The 11,414-nt window shown below is 59.4% G+C and overlaps 1 protein-coding gene across 1 annotated transcript; it reads left to right on the top strand.

Moving 5' to 3' along the window:
• The first annotated feature begins 248 nt into the window (after positions 1-248).
• LOC117643569 (protein piccolo-like) lies at positions 249-5,772 on the top strand. The gene is made up of 6 exons (XM_034382526.1): positions 249-379; positions 469-565; positions 650-877; positions 969-1,095; positions 1,177-1,257; positions 1,344-5,772. The coding sequence occupies exons 1-6, from the start codon at positions 256-258 to the stop codon at positions 4,326-4,328; spliced, it is 3,642 nt and encodes a 1,213-aa protein (XP_034238417.1). The 5' UTR covers positions 249-255; the 3' UTR covers positions 4,329-5,772.
• The last annotated feature ends 5,642 nt before the right edge of the window (positions 5,773-11,414 follow it).

The raw sequence follows: 11,414 nt of genomic DNA, 5'->3' as shown, positions 1-11,414 counted from the left end.
GCGACCGTGCCGCCGTCAAGGGAAGAAAAGAACGGGGAGGGAGCGCTGCTCGCTATTGACGCGTCGCGCCGGAGGGGTGGGGCGGGGCGGGGCGGGGCGGGGCGGGGCGGGGTGCGGCCGGGGTCTGTTCGGTCTGTTCCATTAGGCGGGGCCGGCCGCCTGGCTGCCGCGCGGGGGTCAGCGAGTCGCTTTGTTTTTACGACGTCCACCTGTTTATTGACGGCGTGCGTTGGCTTTTTGTTGCAGATCGCCACCATGGCGGCCAAGGACGCCAAGGACGCCAGCAAGGAGCTGCAGGCCCTCAACCCGCTCATCACCTGCAAGATCTGCGGCGGCTACTTCATCGACGCCACCACGGTCACCGAGTGCCTGCACACCTGTACGTCCGCCGACGCCTCGTTTTGCCGCTCTAGTTTTTTTTTTCGGCGGGGGAGGTTTTTGCTCATCCTCTCTCTTCTTTGCTTGCAGTTTGCCGGTCTTGCATCGTGAAGCACTTCAAGAAGAGTTTGTTTTGCCCGGAGTGCGACGTCCAGGTGGAGCGGGGCTGCCCTCTCAACAAACTCAGGTAAGCGGGGGAAAGTCATGGGATTAAAATGCGCGAACCTCTGACCGAGCGGGGAAACTTTATGCCTTTGTTCTTCTCCCCCAGGCCCGACCCAAGAAAGCAACTGCTGGTGTACAAAATTGTGCCTCGCCTGCATCAAAATGAAGTGGCGAGACAATGGAATTTCATCAAGAAAATCCAGCCCAACTATTACGGGCCCAGACTGCTGCTGCCCGGGGACCTCCCGGAAGAGACAATCCGGGATAGGATAGTGGACAAGATCCACGTTTACTCCCCAGAGGACAAGATCAGTCTGTCCGTGGAGTTCGAAAGGTACGATTGCCACCATGAAGTCCGCCTGCGTGCTTCCATGTACTATGCAAAAAAATTCGCGGTCTAATCTTGTCCCCATTTTCACGTGCAGCGAGTCTCCTGGAGGGCTCAACGGCGTGAACACGCACAAGCGTTACCTACAGTGCCCCGCCGCCCTCACCATGTACCACCTCAAGAAGTTCATCCGCCTCAAGTACGACCTCAGCAACATGTACAAGGTGAATATCGCGATTGTCCAGTCAGCTCCAATCCGCGGCCTCTGCGACCCGTCTCTAACCGCCACCGTTTTCGCTCCGCAGATCACCATTTGCTACGAGGGCGAGCCGCTTCCGGACAACATGTCCCTGATGGACGTCGCCTACCAGTTCTTCTACGAGCCGGTAAGTCGCCCACCTCGGGCCCTCTTATACTTTTGGCCGAACCTGTCCAGCGACCGCCGTCACTGACTCCGCCCTCTCCTTTCCAGAAATCGCCCATGCGCTTCACTTACCGCGTGTGCGTCGGCGCCGTGTCCAAGGCCGCGCAGCACGTGAGCGTCAAGGCCGCCCCGGCGCCGACGGCGGCCCCAGTGGCGGCCGTGGCCCCCGTGCCCGTAGTGCCCGTAGTGCCCGTCGCCCCCGTGGTGGCCGTCAAGCCCATGACCCCCGTGCAGCCCATCACCGTGGTGCCGCCGACGGAGGCCATGGCGGCCGTGCCGCGCCACGCGCCGCGGGGCTCGGTGTCCTCGCACACGGGCTCCTCGGACGAGGGCAGCACCACGACGTCGACGTCGTCCTACCGGCGGCAGCAGCGGCAGCGCAGCGCCAAGACGGCGGCCTACTCCGCCATCGAGGCCATGGACGAGTCGGACCACGAGGAGGAGGTGCGCGCCAAGCGGGGGCGGCGGACGCCGGGCAAGTCGCCACGCTGGGAGGCCGAGTCGCCCGAGCCCTACACGGTGTACCGGCGGACGCGCAGCACGCCGCGCTCCAGCCTGGACGACTTCGAGGCGCGCTACAGCGCCAAGGCGGGGCGCCGCGTCTACGCCACCGCCTTCTCCGACGACGAGCTGTCCGACCCGGAGACCAAGCGGAACACGCTGGCCAACGCGATGGGCAACGCGACGTACAGCGTGGCGCGCCAAACGAGCCAGCCGGGCCGCAAGCCTAAGAGCGGCAAGAGGGGCCGCAAGCGCAACGAGAACAGCGAGGACGTCTACGAGTTCAACTCGCAGAACGAGGACAACGAGGACAATGACGACAGCAACACGACGCAGGAGTTCGACTTCGTGTATGACAACTCGGACCACGAGAGCGCCGGCAGCGACCGGCGGCAGGCCAACGGCGTCGCGGACTCGACGGAGGGCGTCGAGAACAACGGCTCCGTGGTGGACGACGTGGACGGCGACGTGGACGCCGACGAGCACGAGCTGGAGCAGCAGATCGAGATGGAGGTGGTGACGGACAACGAGGACATCGACCAGCACATTGAGGACGCCATCGAGGAGGTCGAGGTGGACGCCGACGACGAGCAGGACAACGAGGCCGAGAACACGTCCTGCCTGGTGATCGCGGAGGACGAGGAGGACGACGGCGTCGTGGAGGAAGTGATCGCCGCCGAGGAGGACGGCCACGAGCTCGTCGTCGTGGAGGACCCCGAGGAGGGTGACGTGACCTACACGGTGGAGGTGGTCGAGAAGGACTCGCCCACGCACTCGGTGAGCAGCAAGAGCCCCACCGTGGAGGAAGACGAGCCGGAGATAGTGCACGAGAAGGTGTTCCGGAAGAAGAGCAAGAAGTCCAAGCACCACCACCACCACCATCACCACAAGAGGAAGCGCCACCACTCCCCCGTCATGCTCATCTCCAGCCCCGAGGAGGCCCCCATGAAGCTGACCCTCAAGCTGCGGCCCACGCCCAGCATCAGCCCCAGCGCGGCCGGCGCGCAGCGGAAGAGCCCTCTGCCGGAGTCGCCGAACAAGGAGAAGAAGGTCACTTTCGTCGACACGGAGAAGATATACACTGTGAAAATCACGTCGCCGAAAGTGTCTTCGCCGACGATCGATTCTGCGGAGAAGAAGTTCGCCGTGAGCAACGGCGACGCGTCCAAGTCGCCGCGGCCGTCGTCGCCGAAGGTGCCGGAGGCGCCGAAGGGGGGCGGCAACCAGCCGAGCACGGCGTCGCCCAAGGCCGCCGCCACGTACCCCGCGGCCGCGCCCAAGAGCGAGGACAGCGACAAGACCGTGCCGGAGGAGGCCAAGGAGCGCCTCACGCAGATGCGCCAAGTCCGCATCAAGCCGCCCGCGCCGTCGCCGCCGGCGTCGTCGTCGGTACCGGACCTCAAGTCCGTGAAGACGCCGTCCTCGCTGACCATCAGCAAGGTGGAGGCCGGTGAGGCGCCGCCGCGCACGCCAGAGCCCTCCAACAAGCCCGCCCTGGAGATCCTCATGCTGCCGCCGTCGCCGCCGCCGACGGACAGCGCCAGCGAGGACGGCGTCGCTAGCTCCGAGCCCCCCGCCAAGAAGCCGCGCACCGAGGCCAAGCCCCTCAAGGCCCCGAAGGCGGACACGCGGCCGAACCCCGAGCAGCAGTGCGTCCTGGACCTGTCCGACAAGACCAAGCGCGAGCTGTCGCCCAAGCCGCAGGTGTCCAGTACCACGCCGTCGCCCGTGCCCAAGGCCAAGCCGGCGTCGCCGCCGAGGGAGATCTCCGTGCGCAGCGACCTGGGCATCGTGCCCGGCGTGCCCAGCGTGGCCACGCCCCCCGACCTCGGCCTCATGACCAACCCCCAGCTGCTGACCATCCAGACCCTGTTCAACGAGGCCACCCTCGCGACCATGCACCGCATGAACGGCTTCCTGGGCACCAGCCAGGTGCCCCTCCTGAACCAGGTGCCCCCGAAGCAGCCCATGATCTCCCCGTTCCCGGCCATCAGCGCCGCCAACGCGCAGCCGCAGCGGCGGCTGCTGCCCACGCTGACGGACATCTACGCGAGCCGGCGCGTGAGCGGCTTCACGATGCCCGCGTCGCCGGTGAGCCGGCCCGGGCCCAACCAGTCCGTCAGGCACATCCCCAACCCGTCGGCGCTGCTGCACCGCCAGCACAGCCTGCACGGCCTGCAGCACGGCCTGCAGCACGACAAGCTGGACAGCAAGCAGCAGGGCCAGCTCACGGAGCAGCAGCTCAAGGAGCGCTACCAGCAGTTCCAGCAGAACCGCGCCGCCAAGGCCGCCTACACGTACTCCAGGGCGACCAGCGCGCCGGCCCCCAGCCCCAAGAAGCCCTCCGCCTGCTTCGCGGGCGTGTCCATGAGCCCGCCCAGCTCGGCCGGCAGCATGCAGGCGCCCACCAACAACAACCTGGTCGTCAAGACGGCCATCCGGCCGCGCAGCATCGAGAAGGTGGCAGGGCTGCTGAGCGTCCGCGCGGGGGCCATGGGGGCGTACGCCGTGGAGGCCCAGGTGGGGCACTGAAACTAACCGCGTCATCGCGCCAAGCGCGTTTTGCCGCGTCTCCGTGACACGCGTGTCTGTTGTTATCCCCTGTATAGAGGAAGCGTCAAGTTATTACTTGTTTTTAATTGTTGCACATATTGTATAGAAAATAACGATTTAATTAGTCGTGTGTTGGGATCATTGACTGCTTTCAGTAGGCTGCAGTTGTTTTTTTTTCTCGTGTGTTGACTTGTTGTGCCCTATGCGGCGTGGTCTCTTTGTTTTGAATAATTTGACTGTGCGCGAGTGTTTTAATCATGTAGTACGTACGAGCTGAAGTGTCTGCGGGTCCATTCCAGCCTACTTTCCAATATTAAGTTTGACTTAGTTCGCCCAAAGATCTTAGTGTGAGCCTCAAAATTATGTTATAAGTTGCACTATTATTATTATGTTATTTTTGTTATGTTGTATGTTCCTGTTAAAAGAGTTTCTTTTAATTTATTTATTTTGTTTTTAATTGTTTCTTGTATATGTTGGGCGCCGCGTAGTTGTTTTTGACGAGGTAAAGGAGTTACCACTGGTGATTGTTGTTTGGGACTTTAAGACTGCATTACATTTGTAAAATGGTGTTCCTTCGTAGTTCCTGATCACAATCGTTCCCTCCTTCTCGATTCCCACTTTTACTTCCTCTCACACCTGTACTGTATGCGCGCGTTCTCACCCTATGTAATCTGTAATTATTCTTCGAGCGCACAAAATAACTTACATTATCTACCAATTAATGAGTTATTTGTCCAGGAGGCAGAAGTAGAAAAGAGTTACTGTAGTGCGAGTGAAGCTTTTGTATCGCTTTTTTCCACATCTCTCTGTTTGGACACATGCCCCATTAGTAGTGACGTAACGAAAGGTTTGACAGAGAAGAGAGTACTCGAACCGCCAATCGCCTAGTGGACACGAAAGACTCGCGAAGGATGGTCTGGTCTGTCATCAAATCGACGTGTCCAAATTTTGACCAAAATTACATAAATTGCATTGTGCACTGAGTGGGTGATTTTGGCGGTCTTCGGAGATCGCTTTGGCGTCGTCGATTGCCTTTGTTTGGCGGCTTTTTCTTGTATTCACTTCAGAGGAATGTGTTCTTTCGACAAAAATCATGTTGTTACGTGACGAGCGACGAAACTAATATAAAGTACAAATGTGGGTATTGATTGGTGTTGATTGTTGTTGTAGTATTTATGCTATATACGTATTTAGTCAAATTTACTGTTCTCTAATGTGATATCTAGGTTTAGGGCAGGTGTGTTTCTACACTTAGTGCAAAATAGTTATATTTCTGTATGATATAGAATCAAAGAAAAGCTATTCCAACCAGAGTAATTATTATGAAATCTCCGTGTACGGCTGCTAAATTATAAATATAATATATATATACGCACTCATGGAAATCTGTACTAAATGAAATGAATAAATAATCATAAAATAATAACTGCATTTTCTTACCCCTCCTTGAAAGAAAGAAAGAAAGAAAGAAAGAAAGAAAGAAAGAAAGAAAGAAAGAAAGAAAGAAAGAAAGAAAGAAAGAAAGAAAACAGCAAAGAAACCAAAGCTATGAGACAATGCCGGGGACACTGGGGACACTGCCAAAAACACAGCCGCCAAACATTGAGTGGCGTCGCTGCGCTGCGCTGCGCGAGGCTCGTCGGTCGAGGCGTCTGTGCGCAGCGCGCTCTATCCATTTATGCCCCTCGCCCCTTGATGGCTTTGCCGTCTCTCTCGCACGGCTCTTCGTGTGGGCGCAACGCGCAGCGCGGGGCCCCTCCCGCGCCACCCCGCCCCGCCACCCGGCCGCCCACCCGAGAGAGGGTTCCACGAGGACACCCGCTGCCCCCGCTCCCCTCCCCCACTCCCCTCCCCCGGCGGCTCTCCCTGCACGCCCCCTCCATGGCTCCATCTTGGGTACACTGTTCGCAATCGAGTCGGCCCTCCGTATCGATCGGACCCATTCGTTCGGCGGGTCGGACAGACGCTTTGCCGCCACTGTTATAGCGCGGGGCAGACACAGAAATTCACTGAATCTGGAAGGCAGAGCGCAAAAAAAGGCTTGAAGCAAGGCCGCGTCCGCGCCGGAGAAGGTACAGGTTTGTCGCAGTTCCCAGAATTCCTTGCGGCGGCGTGCTGCGCGGCTGCGTTGTCTCTCCCGAGTCTCTCCCGAGGTCTCTCCGGGACGCGCAGGTGGCTGCGAGCCTGCGCACTCGGGGACGGAAAGACAGAGGCTGCTCAAGTGGACATCGGCGTGCGTCCGTGTAGCCAGCGCAACACGGACTGCTAAAAAGATTTTTCTTGATTTTACAGGCAAGTAGGGAAAGAAACAGATTTGCCAATGCCGCACGTGGGATTTGAACCCACACCCTCCGCGTCAAGCAGTGGGCTGACCACTCTGCAGTTTGATTGGCCGGAAAAAAGAAAAAGACAGAGGCGGATAGAGATGACCACAGGAAGAAACATTGAGCAAGCAGCTGAGTAATATTGCACTTCCTACACTCGTATTCAACGCATTTCCCTACACGAAACATTGCTTCGGCACCGCAAATCCTGGTAAAACTTCCTTGCCACTCCACTCCGTCGGAGTGACAAACCATGTCATTCTGCCGGCGCTCCGGGTCCAGAATGCCAACTTTTGGCATTTAAAACGCAGCAGCACTGGAGTGACAAGGAAACTTATCAATGCATTTGCAGTGAGAAAAAGGTCTCCACGCATCCATTTTTTTCAACTACCGATCGGTTAGTAGTAAAGATGGCGCAAATGTCGCCGCTTTTCGAGATTTTCTGACATTTTGAACAACTTTGTGTTGCCGGTCAACGTGAATGGTTTCGATTCTACATTCTACATAATGTGTAGTGCGGCTTCCCGGCCGGCGGCGGCGACCAAAATTCAAGACGCGTTTTGAGCTTCAGAGTCGCTAAAGGACTCGAACCGACCGTGTGACCCCACCAACGGATTCCTCGTTCGGAGAGCAATCCATTGGCGGGGTCACGCGTTCGGTTCGAGTTCCATTTGGCGACTCTGGAGCCCAACGGGTCTGGTATTTGACCACCTCCACTGGTCTTCTGTGGGGCGGTGCCGATGCTGCGCCATGCTGGTGGCGATCTTGGCGGGAAAGTAGTTTGGCGATCGGTCTCAGTCTGCATAGACCTTCGCAAACAGCGTTCCGCCATATTCTGGAAGGACCAACCGCCATTCATCAAGAATTTACAGTGTCGCTGGGAAAATAGAGCGTCTTGCATGATTGGGACTCGTGCTTTGGTTCCCACAGTTTTCTTGTTTCCTTCGGGATTATTTTCAGTGCAGGCCTAGCAGCGCTGATGATGACGATATGACGGGTGAAAAGGGCTTTGGTTTACGTCAGGCAAACCGAAAATCTTGCCTGATTCTAAAGCCGTGGCGCTGGCAGCGGATTACTGAGTTATGACAGGCATGATTGCTCGGCAGATTGCGGATTGCAGCCATGCACGCCCCAGGCTAGGGTTGCCGCCGGGCCTCAGGGGCGGGCCGCTGACGACTGAAGGGGAGGTGCGGGGCGGCGCTGCGGGGCGGCAACCCTAGGAAAGCACAATCTCTCTCCCGCCGCCGCGCTGCGCCCACCGCGCCGCACCGCGCTCCATCCAGACCTGGCCGTGACGAGCCGCGCTGCCGCCGTGCCGCGTCGCGGCGTGCGCGCTACGCGGCGCCGTATCGCGTCCCGGCTCGCCGCGCCGCCGCGCTGCGCCGTGTCGCAACCTCTCCCCCCACACGCCACACTCGGCGCGCTGCGAGCGCTGCGAGGCTCGGCGACGAGGCCCTCCGTCCCTAGGGACTGAATAAGTAGATGTTTCTGTTGCTGCGGCGGCGGTGGCGCGGCAGCGGCAGCGCTCTGGCCCGGGCGGCGGCGGCGGCGGCCTGGCACGGCGGGCTGGCGCGGCGGCCTGCTGGCCGTTCCCGTTCCCACCGATGCTGCAGCGCACTGCAGCGCTGCAGGTCGACTTTGAAATGCCGACGCAGCGCAGCGCGCCGTCTCGGGTCCGCTTCGCGCCGCTGCTCCCAATCCCATACAAACGCTGACACGAAAGTCGATACCGTCCCGTCCCTCGGCCGCGTGGAAAAAAAAAAAGAAATCCGACGGTGACTCGTGCGGATTTACTCGGAGCCCCCAGTGTCTTGCTGGACGTGTACGCACTTATTTAGGGAATTTATAACATTAAATTTTATTTTGCTCTAAAGCCTTTTCTGGTTTTGATTCCGTTTTCTGTTCAGCAAGCCAATGGTTGACGATTGAAAATTTTAAAATTTTGGTAAGCCTCCGGAACGTTGGAGGAATGTAACTACTAGTTTCAAAACTTAATTTGCGAATTCGATGAAAGTTTCCTAAAAATGAGCTTGCAGGGTGGAGGATAATTGCGCGCGAAGAATGAAGACGGAGGGGGGAAGGGGGTGGGGGTCCACGGTCCTCGGCCTTGTCTGGGCAACGCCACGGCAACGCCACGGCAACGCCTGGGCGGCCAAGCGTGGCGGTGTGTGGAGGCAGAGAGGCAGAGCGGGCGAGAGCGAGCGAGAAGGAACGAGGCAGGGGGAACGAAAGAACGAACGCCGCCACGAAAAATATGTACGGATAACGTATAAAAGAGGAGGAAAGGGGACGAGATAATGGAGAACTGCGCGCGCTGCGTCTGACAGCCAGGCCCGGGCGAGCGAGCGAGGGAGCGAGAGAGAGCGAGCGGGAGGGAGGGAGACGGAGGGAGCGTGCGACAGAGACGGAGCGAGCGGCGGGGCGGCGGGCGAGCGCGCAGTGAGCCAGGCAGAGCCGGGTAGAGCGAGGCAGACCATCGATCGCTTCTCTCTCTTTCTCTCTCGCTCTGCGGGCACCCCTATATTGGATGTGCAAGGAGGGAGGGTCACAAGGGGGCAGCGGGACGATATAAAACATTCATGTCGCATCTAGGCAGGATTGGATCCCTGCGGATGACTGCATCCGAGGGACCGTCCCGCAGCCCGCAGGCAGTAATACCCCAAGGGGCCGGCCCGTAAGCACCCTGGCGGAAACAGTGAAAAAGTTATTGAGTTCGCTATCTTTGCAGTGTCTGTGAAGTTTCGAGAGTCCCGCATACGATATCGCCACAATCGTCCCTGATAAAAGGCAGCTCTGGCATGGAGCACAATGTGACCAATCAGTGGATGTCGGTCACGTGGCGGTCCCCTGATGAGCCCCGAGTGGCGTGGCACGGCGTGGCACGGCGTGGCGCTGCGTTGCGAGGCGCGGCGTGCCCCGCCCCCACTCCACGCCGAGGCACTACCAATGCGCTTGTCCATCACGTCGGAGGCCCCCACGGCCCCGCGGCCCGCACGCAGCACGCCCTGTGCACGCCCCGCACGGCCTCGGCCAGTGGATCAATACGCCACGGCCCGGCCTCGGCCGGCCGCGATAGGCCTCGGCAGCCTACGGCAGCCTGGGCCTCGGCGCGGGACCACCCATTGCAGCCACCACCGCCACGCCGGGCTGCGCCGGGCCGGCCACCTCGGCCCCGTCGAACACTTGTCGGCCCAAACCGGTCGGCATTTCTTTTTCACTTCCCAGGCATGTCCAAAGAGATTGGTGCGGGCTGCGCGCCGGCGCGCTGTAAAAGGGCACACTGTGGTCCCGACTTTTGCGATTCGGCCAAGTGCAAGGCAAAATGCAAGGCAAGCCTTGCATTTTGATTTGCAAATGACATTTTTGCAAGGAACACCTTGCGTGGTGTATGCGTTTCCTATAATTGCAAGTAATAACTTGCAGAAACGCAAGGCATTAATTGCACTGTCTCCCGCCTTGCGATTCTGCAAGGCAGAACGGTACAAAACGCAAGGTTTGCCCTGCGCAGTCGCATGGAACGCCTTGCAGAATTGCAAGTCCATCCCCACTTCGACGATGCAGGCCGTCCCTTGCGGTAATGCAAAGGCTGCTTTGCGATTCCGCATGCCTCGGCCTGCGGCTTGCCCTGGCGGCACCTGTGAAGCACCATTGGCGTTTGATTGCAAGGCTACCGCCCCTGCGTTGCGAGGCGCGGCGTGCCCCGCCCCGCATCCACGCCGAGGCACTACCAATGCGCTTGTCCATCACGTCGGAGGCCCCCACGGCCCCGCGATCCCCACGCAGCACGCCCTGTGCACGCCCCGCACGGCCTCGGCCAGTGGATCAATACGCCACGGCCCGGCCTCGGCCGGCCGCGATAGGCCTCGGCACGCTAGCGGCAGCCTGGGCCTCGGCGCGGGACCACCCATTGCAGCCACCACCGCCCACGCCGGGCCGCGCCGGCCTGCCACCTCGGCCCCGTCGAACACTTGTCGGCCCAAACCGGTCGGCATTTCTTTTTCACTTCCCAGGCATGTCCAAAGAGATTGGTGCGGGCTGCGCGCCGGCGCGCTGTAAAAGGGCAGGGCAGGGCAGCCTCGGCCGGCCCGGCTTGACCCCGAGCAATCTCGAAAAAAAAGAGGCAAAAAACTGAGGGCGTTTTTCGGGCGAGTTGCCGCGATTTGCTGGCCATTCCACGTGAAATATCGCACGGCACCGCCAGGCACAGCCTTCCTCGAGTGTGATCCCGGGACATAAATCACCGCGATGACGGGGACGGCACAGAGTCCGGCGGGGCTGCGCGCCAAAATGTCGACCAGCTCGGCCACGTCCTGGCGGAGGTACAAGTCGTCGGGGAATGCGGTAATTACGGCGAGAACGGCGGAGAACACGCAGCAGCCATGGGGAAGAAAACAACCACCGTAATGCCGAATCGTCTTGAAAAGCGACCCGCGAAGTCGGAGGCCTTTCAACAGGGTGTCCCGTAAAAACGCTGCCGATTCGTCGCATAGTGTAGCTGCGCCGGCGTAGGCGGCATCAAGGAGAGAAAACCTGATCACAAAGCCAACGAGCCCCGATCACAATATGGCTCCATCGGGCTGGCAAGTTTTACAGTATACATGACAAAGTGTTGTCGTTCAAGTCTGGTCCATGATAGAGAGTACCTGACCAGGAAATGCTCTAAAATAGACCCGACAGCGCGGAACGATCCATTGAAAATGGCGGTAGAAGAAACGGATGGAAATCATTTTGTGCGTCACAG

The sequence above is a fragment of the Thrips palmi genome, unplaced genomic scaffold (assembly GCF_012932325.1).
Source record: "Thrips palmi isolate BJ-2018 unplaced genomic scaffold, TpBJ-2018v1 HiC_scaffold_1, whole genome shotgun sequence".
Lineage (NCBI taxonomy): Eukaryota > Metazoa > Arthropoda > Insecta > Thysanoptera > Thripidae > Thrips > Thrips palmi.
The sequence above is the reverse complement of the archived record's forward strand: the minus strand, read 5'-3'. Positions and strand labels throughout refer to the sequence as shown.